The sequence below is a fragment of the Panthera uncia genome, chromosome D1 (assembly GCF_023721935.1).
Source record: "Panthera uncia isolate 11264 chromosome D1, Puncia_PCG_1.0, whole genome shotgun sequence".
Lineage (NCBI taxonomy): Eukaryota > Metazoa > Chordata > Mammalia > Carnivora > Felidae > Panthera > Panthera uncia.
The window spans coordinates 14,709,028-14,736,582 of record NC_064808.1 but is presented as its reverse complement, the minus strand read 5'-3'; the positions used below and the strand labels follow the sequence as shown (position 1 = coordinate 14,736,582).

The following is a 27,555-nucleotide window of genomic DNA, read 5'->3' as shown; positions in this document are numbered from 1 at the left end:
ACCAGGTGCCCCTGGACTGTGATATTTTTAAATCACGAGAGATCTCATTCATATAAAAGAGTACACAAAACGTTTCTGTATAGTTTAAGGAGCAAAAATATGCTATGTAGCCTCCATCCAAGTCAAGAAATAAAACCTATCCAGCACTCTAGAAGCATCCTCCAAAGGTCCCCTTACAGATCTCTCCCTGTGTCTAGAAATAACACTATTCTAACTTTTTTAGTAATTATTTCCTCACTTTTCCTTATAGTTTTGCCACTTACCTAAACATCTCCGCAGTTTAGCTTCTATCTTAGCAGACTTTAACCTCATATAAAAAGAATAATGGTATAAATATTCTTTCGGGTCCTGCTTCTCTTTCCTACCTTCAGGTTGCATGTAGCCTTGGTCTGTTTTCATTGCAGCATCATATTCCATGGTTAAAAATCTTATTTAAACAGTCTTTCAGGGGCGCCTGGGTGGCTCAGTCAGTTGAGCGTCGGACTTCAGCTCAGGTCATGATCTCACAGTCCGTGAGTTTGAGCCCCGTGTCGGGCTCTGTGCTGACAGCTCAGAGCCTGGAGACTGCTTCGGATTCTGTGTCTCCCTCTCTCTCTGACCCTCCCCCGTTCATGCTCTGTCTCTCTCTCTGTCTCAAAAATAAATAAAACCTTTAAAAAATTTAAAAAAAATAAAAATAAAAAATAAAAAAAAAAAATAAACAGTCTTTCATTGATGTGGACATTTGGGTTGTTTCCAGTCTTTTGCTGTTACAAATCATAATACAATCTATAAAATTTTCTAGTTTGCACATATCCTAGTGTGTGTCTTTTTTTTTTTAGGGAAGCTAGAGGGAATATAGGGAAGATCTGAGTTACACGTTTCCTGGGCTGGATGGACTGGTAACACTGACTCAGGATGTCTGCTCTTATGCTTTTTGCTTGTCTCTAAAAAAGCACCGTTCAACACAAATAACAGAACGTCACTTTCTGCCTTCAATGAAAACAATGTAGGAGAAAGGCCCACTACTGTGGAAGTAAATGTTTGAAGGGAAGTTAAATGCTATAAATTCTCCTTTTTCTATATTTAATTTTTCAAGGTTAATCTTGATGGTTAAGAGATTGGTACTAGAAAGAAAATCACTACAACCAGGACGCCGGGGTGGCTCAGTCTGTTGAGTATCCGGGTCATGATTTCGGCTCAGGTCATGATCCCAGGGTCTAGGGATCGAGCCCTGCATCGGGCTCCATGCTGGGTATGGAGCCTGCTTAAGATTCTCTCTCTCTCTCTCTCTCTCTCTCTCTTTCTCTCTCTCTCTCTCTCCTCTGCCCCTCCCCCCACTTGTGCACTCTCTCCCTGTCTCTCTTTAAAATAGAAAAAGAAAAAGAAAATCACCACAACTAAATGGAAGCTGAATCAAAACCCCGTGACCTCCTTATAGACACTAATAAATAGTATCAGAAAATCTAAAATAGAAATTAAAAGCCCTTCAATTATAAGTAATATTGAAAATGACATATCTGTCATATTCTAACTCACTGTAAAAAAAAAACAGATACTTTAGATTCTATAACATAGGTGCACAGGAATTTTTGACTCCCTTCTTTTGACGTCAAAGGAGATGTGTTGTTGTTGTTGTTGTTTTTATCGAGTCCTAATTGATGCATAGTACTTTATTAGTTTTAGTTGTATTGCATTTAAACAAAATTTTTTTAGGGGCACCTGGGTGGCTCAGTTGGTTGGGCAACCAACTTCGGCTCAGGTCATGATCTCACAGTTTGTGAGCTCGAGCCTTGTGTCAGGTTCTGGGCTGACAGCTCAGAGCCTGGAGCCTGCTTCCGATTCTGTGTCTCCCCCTCTCTCTACCCCTTCCCTGCTCACGCTCTGTGTCTCTCTGTCTCTCAGTAATAAATAAACGTTTAAAAAAATTTTTTTTAATGTTTATTTTTGAGAGACAGAGACAACATGAGTGGGGGGGGGGGCGGGGAGGGGCAGAGAGAGAGGGAGGCACAGAATCGGAAACAGGCTCCAGGCTGTCAGCACGGAGTCCAATGTGGGTTTCGAACCCGTGAACAGTGAGATCATGACCTGAGCCAGCTGGACACTTAACCAACTGAGCCACCCAGGTGCCCCTAGTCGTACCGCACTTTAAATTTTGAGATAGAGATACGTCCTATTGCCCTCGATGAAAGTTGTAACAACTTTCCCTCCTACCAGCAGCATGACAGTGTTATTTACCCACTCCATAGGACACGTGGGCAGCCCTGTGGAGTGCCAGGGAGGCCAGGCAGGCCTGGGTGGTGGAGGGCCAGGCGGCCCTTTGCCCTCATTGGACTGGGCTGCTGAGGGGGTAGACTGGGGACTATTGCAATCTCAGGGTGAGCAGGCAACAGGAAACGTGGGTGCTGCGTCCTCGAAGCTGACAAGACCTTGAACTTGCAGATCCCTTAACCTCATCCCAAAAGAGCTCTAAAATAAGGGAATGGCGCCCGTCCCCACAGTCCCAGCGACTGGTCTCTATGGGGACTGACAGAGTATAGGGGAAAACTGAGGCCTCAGACCAAGCACTGGGAAAGTTGACCAAAAAAAGCTGAGCCCGTGTACAGAAATGGCCGTCTTGCAACTTCCTCTCATGGTTGAGACACTGGGGGAGGCTCCTCGGGCCCCAGTCTGTGTCGCCTGGGCCCCTCAGAGCTCCCCAGCACTGGGCTGGCTCTTTAGGGCCTGAGAACCTCCAACAAATATTTACTCAGGGCCTCTGTGGGCCGGGAGACCCAAAGAGGCAAAGACTCCTGCCCTTGTGGGGTTTGTTCTGGAGCAAGAAAGACAGGGCTGAGCACGTCTTTGAGGGCATCTCACTGCAGGTTAGCAGGTAACAGCACTATAGGAAAAGAGCGGCCAGCTGGCTAAGGCAGGGCAGGCCATGCCCACCAAGAAGGGGAGATCTGAACAAACTCTGGGAGCCAGTGAGGGAGTGAGCTGAGCAGATCTCTGGGAGAAGAGCTCTGGGCAGGGACCCCAGCCCTGCAAAGTATGAGCCAGGACCAGCAGGGGGCTGGTGTGCCGGGAGGGGAGAGTGTGAGGGGCTGGGGCAGGTAGGGCTTAGTGGCAGACCTTGTGTGAAATTTCATTGTGACTGAGTGAAAAGGAGGTGCCTGCGAAGGGTGCCTTCTCTCAGGCGCTCAGAAAGTGCTTGTGAGGGACGCCTGGGTAGCTCAGTCGGTTAAGCGTCCGACTTCAGCTCAGGTGGTGATCTCGCAGTTTGTGAGTTCGAGCCCCACATGCAGCTCTGTGCTGACAGCTCAGAGCCTGGAGCCTGTTTCAGATTCTGCGTCTGCCTCTCTCTGCCCCTCCCCTGCTTGCACGCTCTCTCCCTCTCAAAAATAAATAAACTTAAAAAAATAATAATAAACTTTAAAAGACAAAGGCAAGGGGAAAGAGCAGGCATTAACTTGTTCCACCCTCACATAATCCTATGAGGCAGGCATGGGAAATGAGGCCAGAGGCTCTGGCGAGGGGGGGGGGGGGGCGTACCCAAGGACACACAGCTGGTGAGTGGGTGGGAGGTGACTGCAGTGGTCCTGGGGCTGCTGTCCCTTCCTCAAGTCTCTCCCATGGATATTTCTCTGCCTAAAAATCCTCCTCGGTTCTTGCTTGTCCACAGGGTGCAGTCCAGCTCTGTCGCCTATGCTGGAGCCCCCAACACCCAGGGTCCAGCCCGCCTTTGCACCCTCTCCCATCCATGTGGACCAGCCCCACCCCCACCTCCAACCAGAAGACACTACTCAACATTCCCAGAACCTCTTTCTCAATCTCCCAGGCCTTGCTCACAGGCCCACCCCTTCCACACCCTAAGGCCTCTGTCTTTTGTGGGCTCTCCTCCTCCAGGCTGCCCTCCAGACACACCCTTCCCCCCTTACCTCCGTCTCTCCCCAGCCCCCCTGAATCTCTCCTCTTGCTCTGCACCAACCCCTGCCTCCAGCTCCCCAGCCCCAGCAACCAAGAAGCACCGAGTAGCCCAACCTCCTCTAAGGCCCAAATCTCGGCCATCCCTCCTCACCCCTGACTCTTGCTGACCAGGCCTGCAGCCTGGGAGCTCACCTCCCGGCCACATCACTCAGCCTCCGGCACCTCAAACCCACCGCCACCCACAGTGACTTCCTTCTGCTCACCACGGCAGCACCTCCCAGCAACCCCCCCCAACCCCGTTTGCTCTCTGAAGATAGGATGGCTTCTCCTCCAGGTGTAGGCCCCTTCTCCATGCAGCCCCTCCACCATCCTTCTCTCCCTAGGTACCCCTGGATCCTTCCCCACGATTGGCTGTGTGGCCTCTGAGCAAGTTCCTTCCCCTTAGGGAAGCTCAGACAACTCGATTCCACAGAGGGGTCAGCGAGACTCGCCTCCCAGAATCGTTCAAAGGACTGAAAGGATAATTTGTCGGTCTTTACCTAATATACAGGAGGGGTTCATTTAGTGCCCGTTTCCCTCATTGGCCTCCACACACGCTTACTGGGACCTGTGAAGGTTTAGGAGTGTGGCTCTGGAGACCTTGATTTGAATCCTGTCCCTGCCCTTTAGTCGCTGTGTAGCTGAGGGCAAGTCCCTTCTTAGGGCCTACGTGTCCCCACCTTTAAAATGGGGGCAATAACAGGCTGTACCTCACGAGGTTGTGAGAATTCCACAAGACATCATGTATGATGTTCGTGTGCGGGGAGGGGGGGGGGCACACCCGGCGTTCTTCCAGAGGGAGGAAGGCTCACCCTGTCCCTGCGGGCTCAAGATCCCAGCAGAGGTCCTCTTCACAGCTTCCTTGGGAAAAGAGAAATGCGGGGAGCCAGGAAGCTGCTGGAGGAGAGCCCCAGGACAATAGCACCCCTCCCTCCTCTGCCCCCCCTGGCACTTCTCTCTCACCCTCCCTGTGTGAGCAGTCAGCTCTCAGGAGGGGAAAGCCAGACAGAAAAGGGGCCCAGGACTGGAGCAGGGACCTTGAGATTGGATGAGAGGGGCCCTTTGAAAAGAAAAAGGAAAGGTAATAATTATACAACCGTCCTCACGGGCCCAGCACATTGGATCCTTACAGCGAGGCTATGGGACAGGGATGATCTCCATTTCACAGATGAGAAATGGGGCTCAGAGCGGACTCTTTTCCAGGTCACAGGACTGAAAGAGCCAGACTCAGCACTGGACCCAGGCTTGTTTTACCCCAAAGCCTGTGCTCTGGGCCCAAGGCTGCCCAGTGTGTATGCCGTGAGTCCTTGGGAAGAGGTCTCTGTGCATATGACGGGAGGATCCTGAGGCGTAGGGCTAGGGAGAAACTTCGACTTCCGAGCTGTGGCCCAAGGCCAGTTTGAGGCCACCCAGGGGCCCTGGGTGGGGGTGGGGTACCACCCAGGGTGCGGAGCTAAAGGCGCGGGGCCTGGAAGGAGTTAACTGCATGAGGGGCCTGAGTGAATCAGAGGCTCCGCAGGCTGCGATGGAAATTCCCTGTGCATGGCGTGTGGTCACCCAGAAAAGGGAAATGGTGCTTTTCGGAGCAGGGGACGGCGGGGGCTGGAACCCGGGAGCAGACGCCTGCCCGGGTGGGGCCGGCGAGGGTGTTGTGACCAAAGACTCCTGGCCTCAGGCTCTGCTTAGGCTCTGGGTGGGAGAAAGAAGGTAAGGAGCCACCAGGCCAGGCCAGGCCTGGTCATTCTCCAGTGTGCCCATGGGCCCTGACGGATGGGTAGGAGTTCACCAGGCCCAGAGGAAGGAAGGGCACTCAGGCCGTGGGAACTACAAAGCACAGGAGTGTGACTCAGCATGAGAGTCTGTCCCCCATGCTTTTTCTGGAGAACTCTTTCCTGTCCTTTGGGCCCATCCCAAGTGATACCCCTCCGCACCCTGGGAGCACCATCACTCCCTTTCCGTGTCCCAAGGCCTCAGTTTCCATCTGGGAGCTCCCAGAATTTTGTAACTCATCTGCCTCCTACCCAGGACTGTAACCAGGGGTCATGCTGTAGCTTCAGAGGCAGCTTGCACCCAGCATAGAACTGGCACCAAGTAGGTGTTTGGTGTTTGTGAAATGCCAATTTCACAGGAGGGGGCTCTGAGGCTCAGAGAGGTTAGGAGAAACTCAACCAGCCATCTGGCTATGGCAGAGCGGGGCTCAGGCCAGGGCTTCTGCTCAGCTGGGACTTGGCGGGAGGCGGGGGCACTGGGCACTGACACCTGACCAGGGGTGGCCATCTGGCAACTATGCCGTCCAAAGCCTGCTTCTCTCTCAAGCATCAGACCAGCCCTGCTTTCGCTCTTGTCACAGTGCTAGGAGACTTCGGTCCTGCCAGTAGGGAGACTGGGGTACAAGATGGAACCAAAGGCAGTCAGGGAGAAGAGGGAATAGGGTGTTAAGAAACCTTGAATCCCAATCCAGACGCTCTCTAGCTATGGGGCCCCGTACACGTGGTTTCCCCTCTGAGCCTCGGTTTCCACTTTATGATGGTGGTCATGGGATAGGCTCGTTCTGGGGATGGAAAGATCTGACTGATGTCAACTGGAAACCTCTGCACCAATGTGAGGGAGTTGGTCTGTTATTAGTAATGAGTGTCACTTATGTGGCCTGTTGTCTCTCCTCGGAGCGGTCTCCTGCTGCAAGACCATCCAGCCTGCCACTTCTTAAGCCGGGTGTGCCGCGGCCTCAGGCCCAGTGTCCCTCTGCACCGCACGAGGGCCTGTCCCCCACACCAACCCAAGGAGAGCAGTGGCTGGGTCCTCCTGTCCAGAAACATGCCCTCCAAAGTCCCCAGGTGCCCCAAGTTCCACCGTCCACCCCAGATTCCTTGGCTCCTGGGAAGATGCAGGACGCCCAGAGAAACCACCCTCAGGAGGGATGGGCAGCATGGTGGCAGCCATTGGCGTTGGAGCTTTTCCAAGCACGAAGGGGAACTGAGAAGTGTGGGAATGTGCCTTGGGCCTGCCCAGGGTGGGCGGCCAGGCCCGGGTGGGAGGGGCTGTTCCAAGGAGTCCAGACTGATGGGGTCCGGGGGGTGCAGAGGAGAAGGGACCCGTCGGCCTGTGACAGTGGGGTTGGGCGTCACCGTGAGGTGCCTGCAGGTTGTCCAGACAGAGCTGGCCGGGCAGCGGGAGGCTGGGGAGCTGTGTGGAGAAGGAAAGAGGAAGCCATGGGGAGAGGGGGATGGGCTGCTGGGGATGGAGTGGGAGTGGGGGCTGGGGGGCCTGGAGCCACTTGGCCGCAGCCACTTCGCTTCTCCCGGTTTCGGTTTGTAAATAGCTGCCGGCTCCGTGCAGGCGGGATGGGCCCTGCCCCTTCTGTGGCCCGTGTCCAGGGAGGCCCGGGCCTGAGTGGCTGCAGCTATTCAAAGCCTGCATTTGAGGACCCCAGGAGGCATGGAAGCTGGCCCGGCCTTTCTCTGGGTGGGCAGGTTTCGGTGGGCCCAGCACTGGGCAGCCCCAACCTGTGGTCACTGAGGTAATGCAGCTGGGGCAGAACTTGATGACTTGGCCACATTGAGCTTATTTATAACTGGGCCTCCGTGGGCAGAGGCAGCTGCTGAACCGCCAACTCAGCACTTGGTGCCGGGACAGGATAGTGGGGGCCAGGCCAGGCCGATGGTCCCTCAGTCTGGGCCTCGGGGTCTTGGGATCCCCAAGGCCTCTTTGGCTGGAACCAGTGCTTGTGCTGTCTGTGTTGCACAGGCCTTGAGATTTAGGGCTTGTACTTGTGAGGTGGGCACCTCAGAACCTCCTAGACCAAGAGGGTGTCTGAACTCAGTGGACTGGTCGGTTCCCAGGGGGCTCATGCCTTGGCCTTCCTGGAAACTCTTCCTGCAGAGGTCAGGCACTGTCAGCAAAGTCAACAAGAAGCAAAGTCATCTCCCCTCCCATTCTTGCAATAGCAGTGCTTAAAAACAAAACAAGATGCGTTCGGGAAGAGGGCAATGCCAACTCCTGAGGCCTGGCCCTGATGGTGGCACTCCAGGACCTGACAGAGGGGGAAAGATGTGGCTCCCTCCTGAGGCTCCCATGTCCCACCACACGGGTACCCATCTCCTTCTTAGACAGGAAGCACTGGCCCTGCCCCCACCCTCCAAAAGACCACTTCTGGAGAGGTGTCAGACCCCTTCCTAAGGTCTGCGGGAATAAAGAGGCTCCTAAAATCTTTCTCCCACTTTCGAATCCTTCTGGATCAATCTTGTCACCTACGACCCTCTGTCCCATCAACACCTCGTCTCCCAGACTTGATCCTGGCCTTCCCACCTCCAAGCCTTGTTCCAGTCTGGCCCCCGGCCTGGCATGCCCTTTCCTTCCCCCTAGTCTCTCCAAGGCCTACGCCAAGCCCTGCTCTGAGGGTCCCAGCCTCCGTGCCTACCTGTCCCCAAAGCAGAGCCTCTTGAAATATGAAATTCAAGGGGGATGTCAGAATTGGAGCAGAAATGGGCGAGAGATTTTAGATCATGGGGGCCACAATCACTACACAAAAGAGGAAGCCGACGCCTGCAGGGGGTCAGGGATGGCCAAAGGCACTCAGTGAGCAAAGAACAGAGCTGAGACCAAAACTACGTGCCCTGACTCCTGGCCTGGAGCTCCCATCCCTGGACCTCTGACCTCCTGGGCCCCAGCTTGGCCTTGAGTGATGGCCCCACCTGGCCCCTCACACTTGGCAAAGGCTGTTGGGTATGGGAAGGACGGGTTGCTGGTGTGGGGGTACCTCAGGCCATCCACTGCCCAGGTCTGGGGCCTGGCCTGGCAGGCCTACTCAGGCCCCTCTGGGCAGGGTCGGGGTGCCCAGCCCAGAGCCGCCCGGGCTGCAGCTGCCCCTGTTTCCACATCGGCAGTAGCAAGTCCGGGCCTGAGAAAACAGGAAGCGCCCAGTCACCACAGGAAGCATGTGTGCGCAGCCTCCCCACCCCCGGCCCATTGCAAAACGCCAACAGCCCCATTACCACAGGCACCACACAGTGGCGGGCAGAAACGCTCCGGCCGCCAGGACTGCCGAAGAACCGGACAGACAGACTCCAGCCCTCACTTGCCTGGGCCAGGCCACGGGGTGAATGTCCAGCCGTGGCCTTGAGGAGCCCAGGGTCCCCTAGGGTTCAGGCCTCATTCCTGACTCTGGATTCTAGAGCCTAATCCCAGACTGGCCTAGGCTAGGCCTGCTTTGGCCATCATTAAATCAGAATATGGGGTCAGGGGTCACAGGGAAGCCATTTCTCTGACTCGGTGGGTGGCACTGGAGGACTCTGTGCCTGTCCCTCAGACCCTGACAGGGCCTGATGCCCAAGCCTCGCTGACCCAGTTGGCCTAGATCCCACTGCCCCTACGACCCCAGGGAGCCATCTGCTGTCCAGTCCACACCTGCCACGCCCTCTGCCCAGCCCCGGCCCTTCCCAACCGAGACTTTGCTGGCCCCTGGGGTCCTGCCCAGGCTAGCCCTCAGGAGACCTGCGCCCCTCATCCCGCCCTGCCTGCCCCGACTCACCTCCCATTTCTGGCCACCCGGCCTCAACCCTTGGAAGGAGATGGGAGTGCAGCAAAGCTGAGGCCCGGTGCCTGGGGAGGCCTGTGCTCCTCCAGCCCCGGGGACGGCAAGGAAAAGAGAAGAGAGCAGAGCATTTCATGGCTATAATAAATCAAAGGGGGAAGTCAGAGCAGGAGAAATAAGAAACTTCCCTACCCTGGGCACAGGGACCTGCCAGGCAGCAGCCCCCGGCACCCCCACGGTCTTCCCTCCTCCCTTCTGCCTCCCTGGCCAGGACCCAGATCTGGTGCTTGCTCTCAGGCCTTGGGGCCCCACCTGCCCAGAGATCTCCTGGGCGCCCAACAACCTTTCTTGCTGTGCACCCTGGATCCAGGCACCTCTAGGTGGGGCTTCAGTTTCCTCCTCATGGACTCAGAACTCCATGGGGGAGGGGGGGGGGGGGGGGGGTGCTGGCTTGGAGAGTGAATGGTCAGGCTGCCCAGCAGAGAGGGCTGAAGATGGGTAGTGCCCCTCTGGACAGGATGAAGAAATGAAAGAGGTGAAGGGAGGGAGGGGAGGCATTCTGGGAATTCCTGGTGGACAGTCGGGCTCAGCAGGACAAACGTCTGTGAGAGGGGACTGGAGGGCCAAGGCAAGAGGCAGGAGTAGGGAACAGAGGTGGGGAGAGCCCTGTGTTGTGAGAGTAGGCAGGGCCTTGACTTCAACTCAACTCCTGCACTCTCTCAAACCAGACCAAGGGGCCCAGGGGCCTGGGGGCCACTGTTTGTCCCCTCCCCCCATCATGTCTTCCTGAAGTATCCACTCAACAGAGATACTGGGAGGGGAAACATTTTTTTCAGGCAGGGGGAAAGCTCCCATATTAAAAAAGGAGAATGAGGAGCGCCTGGGTGGCCAAGTCAGTTAAGCATCTGCCCCTTGATTTGGGCTCAGGTCCTGATCTCATGGTTTGTGACATTGAGTCCCGCTTGGGGCTTTGGGCTGACTGTGCAGAGCCTGCTTCGGATTCTCTCTCTTTCTCTCTCTCTCCCTCTCTGCACCCCTCTTCTGCCTGCTCTCTCTCTCTCTCAAAATAAATAAATAAACAAATTTTTAAAAAAGGAAGATGCAAATCTGTATGAATTTTTAAGATAAAATAAGGAATTTCAGAAACATTTTGCTAGTTTTGGGGCCTCTATGAGCCATGCACCCAGCTACCAAGCAGACCCTCCTCCAGTGCCATTGGGGTGCATTGTGGAGACTCAGGCTGCCTCCACTTGAAGCCCTCCTGAGACAGTGTGCTCACTCCCTGACTCCAGGGGTCTCTCTCTCACTGCGAGCAAGTTCTCCTCAGCCCCACCCCTGGGTCTGCTCACGATGTCTCCTGGACACCTACCAGCCTGGAGCTCAAGGCTAACAGAAGAGCCTGGCAGGGCCCAGGATCCTTCTGAGCCTCTAAGATCATTCACGACCTCGTCAGGCAGATAAGATAAGAAATTGGCAGTGACTGTTGGGAGTCCAGGCTGCCGAGCCAGACAGATCCAAGAGCATGCAGGGTGTGACCGTAACTCCCACCCTGTTTCCCCACTTGGAAAATGCCTACCTAGAAAATTTGCAAAGAAAGACAAAGGAGATCACAGGGTGATCGTGGGGCCTGCATCACACAGTGGCTTCTGACACTGTCATCTCCTCCCAGAAGCACCTATTTCCTCCCTCCTTTCCCTTTCACCTGCCTGAGGTGGGGTGAGAACTTCTATTCCCTGCTTTTCTCTGCACCCCCACCCCCCAGGGCCCTTGACCTCGCTCTGACCTGTCCTGATCTGGGAGAGTGTTAGAGCTGAGGTTCCCAGCCCTACCCCAAGGGGCTCCCTCTGTGAGATGAGACTTTGAAGGCCCAAACTCCTGCTCTGACAGGACTCCCCATTTCTGTTCACACCTCCTGCCCTCGCACGACACCTCGCTTTCATCCTCAGACAGCCACAACTGTGTTTTGTTTTTTAAATTTAGTTATTTATTTTGAGAGAAAGAGAAAGTACGAGCAGGGGAGGGGTAGCGAGCGCGAGAATCCTGAGCAGGCCCTGCACTGCCAGTGGGGAGCCCATTGCGGGCCTCGAACTCACGAACTGTGAGATCATGACCGGAGCCAAAGTCCGTTGCTTAACCCACTGGGCCACCCAGGTGCCCCATCCACTTTTTTTAACAACTGGTGGCATTCACTAGGCGCTTTACATACATAACAGGTCAGAATCCTCACAGGTATTCTTATCTCCGTTTCAAATATGAGGCAACTGAGGCTCAGCGGGGAGGAAGGTCAGCTGGCCAAAAAGCAACAGCTCTGAGGTGAGAACTTGGTTCTGTCCTCCAACCCAGTGGAAATCTTATGCAAACCATGAAGCAAAGCAGCAGGTCTTTTGGGGTGTCACCGCTGCCCAGGCCCATGGTCCTGGCCCATTCCCGGCTCCCCTGCCCTGTCCCCATCACCACAGTCTCTTGCTTCTCCTGGTCCAGGTTGTGAGATGTCAGAGTTGGACACATTCCGGCCTCAAGTGCCCACGAGAGCAAAGAGGTTATAAAAACAGAAAGGTGAGCAGTCTGCTGAATCAAGGGCTCTCCTTGGCTCCCTGCCCTGGGAATTCACACCCAGCAGTGGCACTTAACTCCCTAGGGAGAAAGCCTCAAGGGAGCCGTGTTCCCTGCTAGTTAGAACCAAGACATTGGTGCCAGACCTTGGTGTAGAGCAACAGAGACCGTCCCCTGGCTAAGTGACTTAACCCTAAAATGGAGAGAAAAATGCCTCTCCTGGCCTGGAGAGTTCACAGAAGGGAAGTTTCTTTCTAAAAGCCAAGAGCTCAGCCCCTCTTCGTGCATGGTCTCATTTAAGCCCCATAACAGTTCTGACAGGTCGGTACTATTACTCCCATTTTACAGATGAGAAATCTGAGGCAGAGGAGTCTTCCTAAGATCACACAGCCCTGCAGGGGCTTGAACCCCAATCCTGTGTAACTACAAGTCAGATGCATTTATACTGCCTCAGAGAGGTTCCTCTTCCTTTCTCCTAGGAACTGTTCTCTGCCACCACCAACCCGCAGGGTCAGGGGCCCTGAGTGGCGAGTTGAACCATGACTGGATGGCCCTGCCCAGCTGTGGTGCAGTCCCCAAATGCCTGACTGCCCTTGCTTCTTGGGTTGGGCTTGCGGATGGCTTCCTGGGCACGCAAGGGGTTGGGGCCAGCTGCAGCAGGGACTCCTCCAGGCAGTTCCCCAGCCATATTGTTTGCGGCCATCCTACCCTGCAATCAGGTAGGTGTCTGACTGTCTCTTGCAGAGGGGTGTTATAAGTTCCTGTAGGGGCCCTCCCGGCAAGGCAAGGAAACAGAGAAACCAGACTTGAGCTTCTCTCTGGTTTAAGCACCTTCCAAGGCCCTGGCAGAGGCCTCTGCAAATTTATATTTGTGATTTTGTAGTCTTTTTCTTAACGAGGACCTCAAATGGTAAAAGCATCAGGCTCTACACAACCTAGCTCTGTCCCCACGCTGAGGACAGTGGAAAGTGTTCCATCCTCCTCTGGCTCCCTGGCTCTGAGGCAAGCGAGACCCCCACTTTCCCATCTCTGCAACGAGATTGAAGCCGGGAGACAGGCGGGTACAGCAGGGGCAAGGAGAAGGGATCAGGGTCCCCATCCTTTACAAAAGGCTTAGATCTGCAGAGGGTTTTCACCAGCCTGCATTTGTTGCATCTCCAACAGCCTCGCGGAGTAAATGCAGCCTCCTACCCCCGTTTTCCAGCTGAGATAACTGAGGCCGGGAACAGAAGGTGCAGGCCAGAGCCTCTCCCCCACGGGCCCCGGGGGGCTCCGCCCAGGATGCCGAGCCAGGGTTGGAGGGAGTAGGGCACAGAGGGTGCGGGGACGGCGCAGCGGAGGCAGTGGGGAGGCGGCGGCGTCCCGCACTGTCTCACCGCAGGACCGACCTCGGCGCTTATCTGCTCGGGCAGCTTCCGCCCCCCACCCCAGCCCCCGCCGCAGCCCGGGCCCCCGCCCCCGCCTCCGGAGGGCCGGCCCGAGGGCCCCTCCCCCGGCGCCCGCCCCCAGGGAGCGCCGAGCTAGCAGGGCGCTGCCCGGCCGAGCGGAGAGGGGCCCGGCCCCCAGATGAGGCGCCGGAAGTGATCAATAACCCCGGGGGGCGGGGGCGTCTCCTGCCTCCAGCCCGCCGAGCCAGGCCGAGCGGGGGTCCCCTGGGCAAAGCTGGGAGAGAGGCTGCGAAGGAAGAGGAGCGGGGTCCCCTAAAGACCGGAAAGCAGGAGGAGAGGCGGGATCGGTCTGCACCGGGTTCGGAGGGACACGAGCCCACTCCCCCCCCCCCACCCCCAACACACACGCACAAGTGCACACGCACACACTAGCAACGCCCATGGGCGTCCCTGGCACAGATGTGGGAGGGAAGAGAGAAGTGGAGACACCTTAGAGAAAGTGAAAAGCAAGCCACAAACGGGAGCAGACGCCCGCCACGTGCAACTGGCAAAGGTTAGGCATCAAGAATACATAAAGAACTCTTGCAAATCCATAGGGGAGAAAAACACAAAATATCCGGCAGAAAAATTGATAAACGACGTGAAAAGGCATTTTAAAGAAGAGGAAGCACACGTGTTCAAGTGAACATCTTAAGAGATGCTCAAGTTCATTGGTAGTGAAGGAACAACAGCGACGACCACGGTGGGATGCTATTTTACAGCACTGGAAGGGCAAAAACTAAGCCTGACAGCACCCAGTGTTGGAGAAGAGGTGGAGCCGCACAATCTCCGGTGCATCGCTAGCCAGCAACTCTGTGTAACCACTGGAGAAGACAATCTGGCCTTATCTTATAATGCGGAGACGCAGCAGATCCCCACCCCCCAGGCATCAAATCAAGAGAGACCTTGGCTTGTGCTCCAAGAGACCTGGGCGGGAACGTTCAAAGATACACTGTTCTTAATAGCAAAACTCTGGGAGTAACCAAAGTGAACACTAAGGAGAGCGGGTAAATAAATTACAGTGGATACATCCACACAGCGATAAGGCAGTTCAGCAGTTAAGCAAGCAAATGAACCAGTTTCACATAATGGCATAAATGCATCTTAGCACCATACTGTTGAGTGCAAAAGCCAGTCCCAGAAAACAAATACCCTTCCTGTGAAGTTCAAGACCAAGGCAAACCATATCTCTACAAATAGCAATGTTGGTTCCTTCCTTCTAATACTTTTGTTATTAGGAGATGACAAAAGACTCAAGAGTAATACTGAGAAATTATGAGAACCTATAAAAAATATATAGTTGGTTTACCAGGTATCAAAGGAATACATAAAAATAATTTGCCTTCCTGTCAGCTATCATCGAATCGTTCAGAATGTAATGGGAAATATCCTATTCAAAATATCTGAAAAAAATGCAACATATCTTAAAGTAAACTTAGTAATAATTATGCAGGGCCTATATGAAAACAATTGTAAGAATCACTGTAATCACTTGTAATCACTTTTACAAGAAAGTAAAAGAAAACTTTAGAACAACTTTTATTTTCCTTAGCTTTAAAAAGAGCCAAGGGCCGCCTGGCTGGCTCAGTCGGTGGAGCATGTGACTCGTGATCTCGGGTTGTGAGTTTGAGCTCCACATTGGGTGTAGAGATTACTTAAAAATAAAAGCTTAAAAAAAAAGAGAGAGAGAGAGAGAAAGGCACCTGGGCGGCTCAGTTAAGCATCTGCCTCTTGATTTCAGCTTAGGTCAGGAGCTCATGGTCTGAGATGGAGCCCTCTGTGGGGCTCTGCATTGAGTGTGGAACCTGCTTGGGATTTACTCTCTGCCCCTTCCCTGCTTGCTTGCACGTGCACAATTTCTTTCAAAATAAATAAATAAACATTAAAAAAAAAAAAAAAAAACTTGAAAAGGAAAGATCTTGAAAACCTGATCATCACAAAATTCAGGTTCCCCCAAGAAGGAGACAGGGAGATGGGACGGGGGCGGGAGTGACAAGTAAGCAAATATGTCAATAAACACATAAATTAAGTAAAGGAGGGCCTGCAAAGGCCCAGATGGCTGTGCATAATGCAGAAGTATCTGCATTTGTGCTCCTGAAGGGGAAAGGGAGACATTAAAGCCATTTAGACTGACTTTTATTCAGGGTATAGGCAAGAGGTTGTCTTTCTTTCCAGAAGCCCATATGGAATGGGGGGAAAGGCCTGTGCATGCAGGGGACAGGGCTAAAAAAAAAACCCTAAGACACACAACACTGAGGGCCTTCAGCCTGGACAGATCCAGAAGGCTTCAGGGAAGGCTTGTAAAAGGGCTGAATTTCAATCAACAGAAATGGCAGAAGGGGAGAAATATGCCAGGCCTGCCAGGGGGTGGGATGGCGATTACAAAGGGGGTTATAAAGGCAGAGAGACCAGACAGAAAGAAGTGAGGCTTGGCTGCCCAGGAAGGGTTGTGCTATGAAGCTGCTAGTGCCTCATCTGGCCAGGGCTCAGGATCTGGGGGGTAAAGCACCCCAGAAACTCACTAGGGGGCTGAGGCTGCTCTAGGAAGGGTGACTTGAGAGAGGGTTAAGGTCAGGGGTTCCTGAGGGGCAGATTCAGTTGGGAGAGGCTGAGCCTGAAGCCGCTGTAAGAGTAACAGGCCTCATTTCACAGCTGTACTCACGGGCAAGGAGCTCATCACCCTGAGCCTCAGAAGCTTCTCTACAAGAGGTTGCTGCCAGCCTGTGGACCCAAAGAAAGCCCTGAAAAGGAGAAGGCCTCTGGAAGCAAAAAAAAAAAAAAAAAAAAAAAAAGTGCATCAACCCCCACCCTAGAGTGTCTAGCCCTGTGCAGCCAGAGGAGGGGAGGTTGTCAGAACATTGACAATGGCAGACCTTGATGGTTTTGCAGCCCCCACCTTGTCAGCAGGCCCAGGCCCAGAGGCAGTCCTCCCTTCTGGAAATAGAGGGCTGAGACCTTGTTGTTGAAAAGGGCCCCCACTAAAGACACCAAAGTCAGGAACGACGTGTTAAAGTCAGACCCAGTGAGGTCAGAAAAACGGGTCTGCAGCCCCCCAGTCAGAGGCCTCCCAGCCACACAGATCTGAGCACTGTCTAGGCCCATCCACCCTGCTAAAATTTTTCTGCCCAGGGCCACGACTCAGGAGGTCGCTGTGGCCTCCAAACCGATTGATAAATGTGTTGGAAAACACTCATCCGTCATCTGAGCTCAGCAAGGAGACGACAGAGGATGGTCCCCACCTTGTGTCTTTAAGTTATCTGTTCATTGCTATAACATTTTCTTTATACCCATATATCCACACATGCAAATAATTATAATATCTAAGCCTTAAAGAGAATTTGTCGTATGCCAGGCATAGTTCTAAATGCTCTGTGTGTATTCACTCATTTACAATCTGACACAGTAATCCACTTTACAGATGAGGAAACTGAGGCATAGGATGTCAAGTAATTTGCTCCAGGAAGTCTGGTACAAGAATCTGGCTGTCTTAACCATAAAGCTATGAGGTCATCAAATAAATCAATAAATAAGTTGAGATTTTATGTACACATGTATATACATTTGTACATAATTGCATAAATGTGATCATATTCATGTTTTGACGTGCTTTTAAATTTTCCTTTTATATTTTTCCTCCCCACCCATCCATGGAATCCATGTTATCACTCAATGTTTGATCTTCTATATTTTTTATTATTCACAATTATACATAGTCTTCTATATACTGATGCCTATAATCACATATATTTAGACAGGGTTCCTTTTGTCATTATTTTAAAAGAGAAGATCGTATTAAATAAATATTTCTGCATCTTTCTTTTCTCACCTGGAAGCCCCTGGCAGATCTAATTCATTGCTTTTAACAGCACACATCAGTCCACACACCGTCTTTCCACCTGGTCCCCTCTGCTCATGGTCCTCTTCTAGAGCCCCCCAGTGTGCTTCTTTACTCCATTAGGGAGTTTGATGGTGGAAATTCCAGGCCAGGTGAGAGGAAAGGACAGTGAGAAGGCAGCCAGGTGACGTTTCTGGCTGGGTCTTGCCTTACCCTCTTGCTGGGGGCCAGCAGCCCTCAGCCCCCAGAGGCAGGAATGCTAACTTGACTGTCTTATTGTGAAATCATTTGTATATTGTGAAGTGCTTTGCATATGATTAAGTGATTTGCATATGGGGGGGCGGGTGCATCTTTGACATCCCAGAGCAGCATCCCTGAGCGTCTTCCTCCCTTTGCAAAAAAACCAACCCAAGGCTTTCACTTCAGAACTCGCCTATGGGCTTGGTGTGGTGAGACAGACACGGGGCTTTCAGAGGAAAGCTGATCCCACCTGGAAGGAGCTGGAGGTCCAAGAAAGGCACACATTGGAGTGTGGTCAACAGGCATCAGGTGCAGTATGTGAGTCATGTGCCCTCAGAGCCCCCAGTAGGCGAGAGCAACACAGGACAGTTGAAGGGAACTACCATGGGTGACGAATGAGGGTCAGAGGTTTGGAGACCCCTACCCTGTCGCAATCTCTGCCCAAGTGGGTATCCACGTGCCCCATCCTGAATATTATACAGTCTTGGCTGATTCCCAGCAAAAGATGCAATGTGGAACCTCCAAGCCAGACTCCCACCTCCCTGGAAGTGAGAGGTGCTGTCACATGCTCTGGGCTCAGGGACACCCAGGGGGAAACCTGGCTCTGCCATCTGTACCACTGGGTGACCCCGGGGCTAACAGTACCCACCTCAGTGGGGCAGAATGAGGATTCAGTGAGATAATGCAGATGGAGTGAATGGCACGCAATAGTGTCCAGTAAATTGTAGATATAATAATGCTCTTTATTGTTTGCTGCCCTAGTCTGAGGTTAGGCCTACCTTCCTCCAGGTGAGGCAAGCACAAAAGGGAGCTACCCCAGGTTTGGGGTTCCAAGCAAGTGTCAAGCCACCACGCATTGGACCCCAAAGGGTTACAAGCCCTGGAGACAAAGGCCTGAGGTTCCCAGTGAAAAACCAAAGCATAAAAATAATTCGATGAGTAAGAATAAAATTCCCTCTTCTGAGGTTCCCGAGGCTAGGCCCCTCCCTGCGGCGGGCACTTCCCCTTTCCCTTGTTCATGGAGGAGCCAGGCCGGTTTGACTCACAGCAGGAGCGCCCAAGCCAGGCACCCACCCCGACCCCGGCCGGGCTCCGGGCTCCGGGCTGCGAAGGCTGGCAGCGGAGCGCGCCCTCGTGCGGCCGTGGGCGACACTGCGGCCCGAGAGAGGAAGCGGCGGCCAGAGCCGCAAGCCCAGCCACCCAGCGGCTCGCGGTCCCTGCGGGGCCGCCCTCTCCGCCCCGCCCAGCGGGGGCTGAGCGCCTCGCTCCTGGGGCTCCCACTTCCGCCGGGCCCTCCCCTCCGCCCCCGATCCTCCCGGGCGGAAGTGCGCCTGGGCCTCCCGGGTCCCCCACGGCCGCGAGGCGGAAGCGCGCTTCGACCGCCGCTCCCCTCGACCCTGCGGCGCGCCGCGCGTCGGGTTCCGGACAGGTCCCGTGTGACGTGGCCGCGCTCCGGGGGCGGCTCCGGGCTGGGGGCCGGGCGGCGGACCGGGCGGGGCAGACCCGGGGCGGGGCGCGGCGCCGCAGCTGGATGGCTGGGGCCGCCCGGAGCGCCGCCGCCGCCGCTGCCGCACGGTGAGTGACCGCCCGACCCTCGGGGCCCGCGCCCCGGGCGGGACGCCTCGGCCGATCCCCCCACCCCCACCCCGACCCCGGCCCTGCCGCTCCCGGGCAGACCCGGGCCTCTGGCGCAGAGCCCGGGAATTCAACTTCCTAGGGCTTCTCTTCTCCCCTGTCGCCCTGCACGTCGCTGCCCATCGCTCCCTCGCTGCCCATCGCTCCCTCGCTTTCCTCCTCCGTATCCGTCTCCCAGTCTCTGGCTCTCTCACTCCTGACTTTCTCTTGCTTTCTCCTTTCTCTCTGCTCTCTGGCTCTCCGTCCTACGCTTCCCCTCTGCCCAGACTGTGGTCCCCTCACCTCTGCGTGCCCTGCCTTGGCCTCAAGTCCGGCCCGGCCCAGTCCTGCCTTTGGACCCCGTGGAGCCCAGCGGGTTTCCTCAGTCTCTCGTGAGGGCCTTTGGAGGTCCTGGACGCGGGCATCTTTTCCAGCCTTCCACCGCCATCAGGGGATGAGGAAACTGAGGCAGGGACATCACCAGCTCAAGGTCACGGCCAGATGAGGCAGGGCAGACCGCATTTAAACCTCATGCCTGAGTTTCCAGATTGAACTTCTCTCTTAGTTGACTCACATCCACATCCTGTGATCCAGAGGCTGGGAACCTTCCTGCTGCCCGGTGCCCCAGGTCTCCTGCAATATAAGGAGGGCTCTCCCTGCCCCCTCCCTGCCGGGCACAGTTCACCTGCATCAATCAGCAAGCTCGTGGCCTTCGCAGCCTGTGCGGGAGGCAGTTGTTATCCTACAGAGGAGGAAACTGAGGCTCAGGTGCTGCAGGGACTTTGCCTACACTCAAAAAGCCATAGCTGCAGAGCACAAAGTTTAGGGCAGGTCTCCGAAGCGTGTGCTCTGCACAGCTGTGAGGCAGTTCCTAACTGAAGGATCTTTCTCTTCAGCCCTACGTCCTGTCTGTCTCTGTGCCCTGGGGACAGTGGGCTCGTTGCCTAGGGAGAAGCTCTTGACGGTTCTGCCCTAGCTCAGCTGCTCGCTTTCCCCACCTGCGCCTCCCAGTGTCACCCATCAAGCTAGACAGTGCCAGCCTCAGTCCCCTGGGGCGTCCTCACTGGGGCATGTCCTGGCGGCGGGGCCTCCCCTGGCAGCTAGAGACACCCGACTGGGCTGGGCCTGCCGGTGGCTGAAGGGAGCCCAGCCAGCGCCTCACCCCGTCATTAGGGAAAGTTTAGCCCCAGGCAGACGTGCTGACACACAGTCTGGAGCTGGCTCAGAAGGAAACAATGTGTGGTCCTTGGGAGTGGGGTGTAGAAGAGTAGAGCCCCTTTACTCTGTGAACCCATCACTGGGATCAGAAGCCCTGGGCAAGGCAAGCAGGAGAGTGGATGCCACGGCTGCTTGTAGGGAGGAGGGTTAAGATGCCACGTTTGCTAAGCAGGTGTGCGGCCAAGGGTGGCAGCTCACGTAAGAGGCCTTTGTGTTTTTCAGCACGTGGCATGCCTGGATGTCCCTGCCCTGGCTGTGGCATGGCGGGCCAGAGGCTCCTCTTCTTCACTGCTCTTGTCCTAGAGCTCCTGGGAGGGGCTGGGGGTTCCCAGCAGGCCCTGAGGAGCCGGGGGCCTGCCGCCGCCTGTCGCCTAGACAACAAAGAAAGCGAATCCTGGGGAGCCCTGCTGAGTGGGGAGAGGCTGGATACCTGGATCTGCTCCCTCCTGGGCTCACTCATGGTGGGGCTCAGTGGGGTCTTCCCACTGCTCGTGATTCCCCTGGAGATGGGGACTACGCTGCGCTCAGAAGGTAGGTGACCCTCCTCTGGTGCCCAGGGCAGCCAGCAGCGTGGAAAACATCGCTGCTCTCCCTGGTAGAGTGGGGCCTCACGTCCCAGGTTTCATTGTGTCTCAGGTGGAGGGCGGGGACACATGTAACTTCTCACCTCGGTCCTGTGAGACCAGGGTGTGCCATGCTCTTTCCTTCGTTCATCCTTTGTTCCGAAAGAATCAAAGTCAGCAGACGTTCACCAACAAACAGTATAGACACTGGTTGGAAATTTGAGTGCCAGGCTGCTTGGGTTCAACCCCTGGCTCTGCCACTTTCCAACTGGGTGGCATCGGGCAAGTTACTTGAGGCTCAGGCTCCCGACCTTAAAAAGGGGCATAATGCGGGGCACCTGGGTGGCTCAGTCGGTGAAGCATCCGACTCTTGGTTCCAGCTCAGGTCATGATCTCATGGATCATGGATGGGTTCAAGCCTGCATCGGGCTCTGTGCTGACAGTGTGGAGCCTTCTTGGGATTCTCTCCCTCCTTCTGTCTCTGCCCCTCCTCTGCTCATTCTGTCTCTCTCTCAAAATAAATAAACTTGAAAAATAGTTTTTTAAGAATGGGCATAATCCTAGTATGTACTTCATGGGTACTGCTGTGAAGATGAAATGCGCTAATATTGGTAAAAGCACTTAGAAGGCTGCCTGGTGCAGGGGAAAGGGCAGCGTGTTCACGGGCCCTGTGCCGGCTACAGGGATGCGGTGCCTTGCCCTTCAGTCTCTGCTCATAGTGCAAAAGACCCTCCTACCAAGGGCCTCTGGGTCAGCCTTACCCAGGTAGCCAGCCTGCCTTTGGGGAGGGGATCTGGGAGGCAGGGCACTGGCATGGGCAGAAGCTGCCCTTTTGTGACAGGTACATATACTGTCCACAAATGACATGTTGTGATGAAAACCAAAGAGACTAGATGGGTAGCTGCTAAAACTAGGTGCCTGCTGCCCCACCCAGGAGTGCAACATACTAGGTCTGGACCAGACTCCTGGAATCTGTTTGAAATGCCTGCTCCAAGGGTTTCTGCTGCTTGCGAGGCTCAGGAGCTGTTCATTCAGCAGACGGTTATGAGCACATCTATGCCCTGTGCCAGGCTGACGGCTGGTGCCGCAGCTGTGAATGGGGCCGATGTGGGGCCCTGCTGTCATGCCTGTGCCCGTGCATCCTCTCAGCCCCTCTTACCGTGTCCCGGTGAGTCAGCATAGGGAGGACTTGGATTATTAGCCCCATTTCACAAATGGGGAAGCACAGGCACAGAGGGGTCCTTTGATCAGGCTGAGGTCACACAGCCTGGAAGCGGCAGCTTTTCCTGGGATTCCACCCGATCACCAAGCTGCCTCTGCCCTCTGGGCCTGTTTCTCTATAAACCAAGAGTTTGGACATAGACTTCTTAGGGCACTTCCAACTCTGGATGCTGCAAGTCTGCAAAAGTCCCCAAATCTCTGCCACTTTTCCAAGAGTGACTGTGGCTGTGAAAAGAAAAATTCCCACTTGAAGAGCACTTGCTATATGTATTGCAATTTAATTGCCCCAAGATCCCTATCAGATATAATTATCCCCAGTTTACAGATGGGAAAACGAATCCCAGAAGTTACCTGCCCAAGGTCACCAGCTTGTGGGTTGGGGAGCTGGGACCTTTCGGACTCCCAAGCCCAGTCTCCTAACTGTGAAGCACTAGTTAGTGCTCCACAGTCATCCAGCAGGTCGTGATGTATTTCCTGTTGAGCACCCAGCCAGTGCTGGGCCTGGGGGTGGGGGTGGGGGGGGGTGGGGTCGGTGCTCCAGGAAGGGCAGGAGGCCAAGTCCAGCCTTCTGGAGGCTTGCAGTCTGGTTGGAAAAACATAGCGCCCAGTAAGCTGGGTGGGGCAGAGGTCGGGCCAGCGGTTCTGGTAGATCAGCCCCAGGCCCCGAATCTCTTTTGTAGCTGGGGCCAGACGTCTGAAACAGCTGCTCAGCTTTGCCTTGGGGGGACTTTTGGGCAATGTGTTTCTCCACCTGCTGCCTGAGGCGTGGGCCTACACATGCAGTGCCAGCCCTGGTGAGTGAGGCCGCAGTTGGGCAGGAGGGCAGAGGGAGCTGGTGCCCATGCCTAAGGTTGGCCTAGGCCCTACCTGCTCTGCCAGAATGACTGGGAGAGGGGTTCTGGGCGTCTGGCAGGGAACGTGTCCTGGCCCCAATCCCCTGGCCCCTGTGGGAGTCCCTGGGGCCCAGCTTTCCCACCAGCCATTCCTGTCCCCCTTCCCCTGTCACTGCCCCTGACTAGATCCCATTCCAAATGGCCCCCCTTCTGTGGCCCTGGCTTGGCCTGGCCTGTCAGTGCTGCCCCCTGCAGGTGGTGAGGGGCAGAGCCTGCAGCAGCAACAGCAACTGGGACTGTGGGTCATTGCTGGCTTCCTGACCTTTCTGGCATTGGAGAAGATGTTCCTGGACAGCAAGGATAAGGAGGGGACCAGCCAGGTGAGCTCCACATCCCAGGGTCCGGACAAGCTGGCCTCTATTCTGTGGTGGTTGAGGGCCTGCAGGCCCAGGTTCTGAATTGAACTCTGAAAAGTGGGTCTCTTGGCCATTCCCTGGGGGCTCTGGGAGGCTGGGCCAACTGGGAAGATCTGGGGAGTGACGACATTGGCCCTGCTGTGGCTTGTTATCATAGACTGATGGCAGCAGCCGTGTGGGAGGCAGAGGATCAGTTGGGTCTGGGTACACGCGGCTTATTGAGCAGCAGAGAAGTCTAGCTAGACAAAAGGGGCCAGGGTCTCCCTGCCTCTGTTTCTCCATCTCTTGCTCCTTTCCTGCGTCTACCCTGGCCAAGTGGGGGAGCATCTAATGTCACCTCTCCCTCCTTCTCCTGGCCCTAGGCCCCCAGCAAAGACCCTGCCGCTGCTGCCGCGCTCAATGGAGGCCGCTATCTGGCCCAGCCGGCTGCAGAGCCCGGCGTGAGCGCCGTGGTCCGGACCATCAAAGTGAGTGGCCCGCTCAGGGTCCCCTCTCCCTGCAGCTGTTCCTCCCCACAAGTGGCAGGCCCATCTGAGCCCTGCCCACTCGGGTCAGCCTGGCTTCCTCTCCCCTCATGCAGGTCAGTGGCTATCTCAACCTGCTGGCCAACACCATAGACAACTTCACTCATGGGCTAGCTGTAGCTGCCAGCTTCCTTGTGAGCAAGAAGGTGAGTGGCGGCTGCGACAGCGGGGACCCAGGCATTTCTGGGGGGAATGATGGTGCCTATGTAGACCAGGTGGTTCTGCCTCCAAAATAAGCTTCCAGTTTCTGTCCTTCCCACTCCCTCCACCATCCACACCCCCATCTAAGCCCCAAGGGCTCCTGCATGAGGCCGCCTTCTGTCCCAAGCCAAACACTCCTTTTTGGGATCACATACCTCTGCCAGGCTGCTAGGCTTGGGCCCTGCCTGCTTCTAGATGCTTCTCACCCACCTCCGCACTCTGTCCTCTGAGCTCTGACATTAGTGGTCTGCCTACTCTTGAACTGGCCGAGCTCTTTCCCCGCTCATGGCCTCCACCTCACACTACCCCGTCTGCCTGGAATGTTCTTCCTCCCACTCTTTGAAACACTGGCTCCTTATCCTTCAGGCTTCGACTTAAATGCACTTTCTCAAAGAGGCCCTTGCTGACCCCTCATCTAAATTAGGCCCCTGTCACTTGTGTCTATGACACCCAGACCATCTCTTCTCCTGCAGTACTTATCACTGTAATCATGCAGTTCTTTGTGTGTTCATTCAGTCCTTGCCTCCTGCTTCGTGAAGGCAGGTTCCTTGTGTGTTGTATTCACTGCTGTATTTCTAGTAGCCAAATGGTGTCCGGCCAGAGCACTCAGCAGAGTAAATATTTGTAGAATGAGTGGACAAGTGGGTGCCTGGCCCTCGGCCCAGAACCCCACAGACTCCTTCCCTGCAGATTGGGCTCCTGACCACCATGGCCATCCTTCTGCACGAGATCCCCCATGAGGTGTGTGCCAGAGGCTCTCCATGGCGGCAGTGGGGACGTGGGGCTTCAGAGAGGGGGTGGGGGTAGGAAGCCCAGCAGTAGCAGCCTTGGGGGCTGGGCTCCGGAGGCCTGGAGCTCTCAGTCCACCAGGCTGCAGCTTCCATCTCAGCTGTGCTCCAGCCTCCTGGGGACTGGGGTCCCAGCCTAGGGGACGTGGGCTTGATGGGGGGCCCAGCAGCAAGGCCGGTGCAGGGGGCTCGGTGTGCATGTCCGTACCTGACCCCTGGGGCCCAGAGTGATCATCTGGACCTCCCCTCAGGTGGGCGACTTTGCCATCCTGCTCCGGGCCGGCTTTGACCGATGGAGCGCAGCCAAGCTGCAGCTCTCGACGGCACTGGGGGGCCTGCTGGGCGCCTGCTTCGCCATCTGTACGCAGTCCCCCAAGGGAGTAGGTACGGGCATGGTGGGTGGGGGTGGCAGGTGGCGGTCAGTGGAGGGGCCCCAGCCAGAGGGCACAGCTGCCCCGCCCCAGTGTGCAGGCCAGGATCTGCCCGGTCTACCCTGTGGGAGTGGGTGCGGTGCACGTGGCTCCCCTGGGCTCCTAGCCAGTCGGGACTTCTCCCACTGCAGAGGAGACCGTGGCCTGGATCCTGCCCTTCACCTCTGGTGGCTTTCTCTATATCGCCCTGGTGAACGTGCTGCCGGACCTCTTGGAGGAAGATGACCCGTGGTGAGTGACCCTCCCCACCGCCACTCACAGGGTTCATGGGAGCTCGAGGAGGAAGGGCTTCTGGGCTCCGCCCCCCCGTCAGCCAGTGGCCGCCCCCCCCCCTGAGCCGCCCCCCTCTCCCCACAGGCGCTCCCTGCAGCAAGTGCTACTGCTCTGCACAGGCATCGTGGTGATGGTGCTGTTCTCGCTTTTCGTGGATTGACGGTCCCTGATGCCCCCCACACTGCAATAAGAGACTCAGATTCACTCTGTGACCGTGTGTGAGGCAGAGGGCGAGTGCCTGAGAGAGCACACCTCTGACCAGATGAGAGGATGGTGTGTGTGTGTGTGTGTGTGTGTGTGTGCATGCGTGCGTGTGTGTACACGTACACGTGTGACCAGTTATGTGTGAGACCGACACTGTGATCATGCGCTGGGCCCAGGGCCCGATGCCCGCGCCGGCCCCCAGCCACGCCGTGGTCTTCTCTCCTGACCACCCTGTCACCCTGCACTTCTCACAAAGGGCAGTGAGGACGAGCAGCACTGGTCCCAGGTGGAGGCCTCTCCCCACAAGACTGCAGGGGGAGTGAGAGGCTGCTCCCCAGGGAGCTCAGGGGGCCCAAAGCTGTCTCCTTCTGGGGCCTTGGGGTCCCTGACCTCTGCTCGGGCACCAAGCCCTGGGCAGCCGAGGGGCTGAGGCTGGGGCACCTTCTCTCTGACGTGTCCATTGTCCCGGCCCTTCTTTTGCCAGCTCTAAGGCCAAAGAAAGGAGAGGCAGGTGCTTGTGTCGCCCCTCACCCCACTCAGCACTGACAGCCCTACCCAGCCCAGGATGGAGCCTGGCAGATGCTTTCCAAGACCTTTTCCTCGTGGCTGCCAGCCCTAGGCCGGCTCCCGTTCCCCCCCGGTGAACGCTCCCTGGCAGCGCCGGCGGCTTTTGCCACCTCCAGCTGCCAAACAGCAGCCTGCGGGGCAGGGAGCAGCCCTGGGCCAGAGAGGCCTCTGAGGCCAGCTCAGGGATGCTCACGCCAGCACAGGATCCAGGCAGAGATCCTGGGGGCAGGAAGAGGGTGCCACGGCTGCCCCCCCGGCTCCAGGCCCCTTTTTCCTGTCCCACGTAGGCTGAGGGGGAGTTAGGGGTGGTGAGGGCTCCGCGTTGTCAGCACTCAGGAATGTGCTCTGGGAGAATGCTGAAGCCATAATCCCCAGCTATTTCCCTTGGCTGACACCCAGGTACTCAGCTGGCCCACTCCACAGCCGGGCTCAGCCCTGCTGCTCAACCGTGGATGTTCTGAGAAGCAGCCGTCAAGAGGGTCCGAATGGTTTTACAGCAGTTTTGCTGTGGTTCTGTTTCTATCTGTAAATACTTATTCTATAGATAAGATGCAAATAAATAATTATATACAAACTGGTTGTCTCTCCTCTGCACACCAGAGTCCATGGTCAAGCAGGGCTTTCCCAGGAGTCCCTTGCTCCAGCCAGGTTGGTGGCTGTGTGAGTCCCAGCTCAGCATCTTATCCCCTTCCCCCCCACCTTCAGCTCTTCTGCTTCATGTTCATCTCTGAACTATTACTCTGCAGTGCTTCTTAGAACAGGGTATAGCCTCTCATGCTATCCCTGGCTCGTTAGCTTTTCATCCCGACACTATAAGCCTGGCAGTATGCCATTGTAGCCAACGTCATCCCCAAGGGTGGTTGTCCTCGTTTTACAGAGCTAGGGGCTTTTCCCTGGCCTGTTCCTTGAGCAAATTAACTAAAGGGAGGTCCATCCACACGGTCACCTCCAGCTTTGCTTCCATGAAATTAGAAAAGAAAAACTAGGCGGTCCTTACTCTAAACCACACATCCTCACTTCCTCTGAATGTCTGAATGTAAGGACAGCATCAGGCACCAGGGGGTGTTCCTTCCCCTCAGTGCTAGCCCAAGAAAGCAGAAGAGGGGAGTCCCCTCTCCTCTCCACACCAAGCGGGACAACCTCCAGTAGCCCGTTGGCTGAGAGCAGTGGTGCCTGTGCCATCGTGGAGT

At 55.6% G+C, this 27,555-nt stretch overlaps 1 protein-coding gene and 1 long non-coding RNA gene across 8 annotated transcripts; one reads left to right on the top strand and one right to left on the bottom strand.

The window, feature by feature from the left end:
• Window positions 1–690: 690 nt before the first annotated feature.
• On the bottom strand, window positions 691–17,505 carry LOC125934094 (uncharacterized). The gene is made up of 4 exons (XR_007461213.1): window positions 17,264–17,505; window positions 16,100–16,196; window positions 9,455–9,595; window positions 691–7,110 (listed from the first exon to the last, which is right to left on the bottom strand). It is a non-coding gene; the product is annotated as an uncharacterized LOC125934094 (long non-coding RNA).
• Window positions 17,506–18,671: 1,166 nt separating this feature from the next.
• Window positions 18,672–25,798, top strand: SLC39A13 (solute carrier family 39 member 13). 7 transcript variants are annotated; one of them, XM_049647271.1, is made up of 10 exons: window positions 18,672–19,087; window positions 20,567–20,875; window positions 22,809–22,922; window positions 23,202–23,341; window positions 23,740–23,844; window positions 23,958–24,047; window positions 24,793–24,843; window positions 25,142–25,270; window positions 25,453–25,552; window positions 25,679–25,798. In XM_049647271.1, the coding sequence occupies exons 2-9, from the start codon at window positions 20,575–20,577 to the stop codon at window positions 25,513–25,515; spliced, it is 993 nt and encodes a 330-aa protein (XP_049503228.1). In that variant the 5' UTR covers window positions 18,672–19,087; window positions 20,567–20,574; the 3' UTR covers window positions 25,516–25,552; window positions 25,679–25,798. The 7 variants fall into 7 exon arrangements, with proteins under 7 accessions (XP_049503228.1, XP_049503218.1, XP_049503209.1 ...); XM_049647289.1 differs by having other exon boundaries at window positions 18,673–19,087; window positions 23,217–23,341; XM_049647236.1 differs by having other exon boundaries at window positions 18,675–19,087; window positions 25,142–25,274.
• The last annotated feature ends 1,757 nt before the right edge of the window (window positions 25,799–27,555 follow it).

Excerpts from the sequence above, each read along its gene's own strand:
- SLC39A13 (XM_049647236.1), top strand. The coding sequence starts at position 20,575 with ATGCCTGGATGTCCCTGCCCTGGCTGTGGCATGGCGGGCCAGAGGCTC. Across the intron at positions 23,845-23,957 it reads CCGTGGTCCGGACCATCAAA|GTCAGTGGCTATCTCAACCT; the intron begins GTGAGTGGCCCG and ends CCCCTCATGCAG. Across the intron at positions 25,275-25,452 it reads GCAGTCCCCCAAGGGAGTAG|AGGAGACCGTGGCCTGGATC; the intron begins GTACGGGCATGG and ends CTCCCACTGCAG.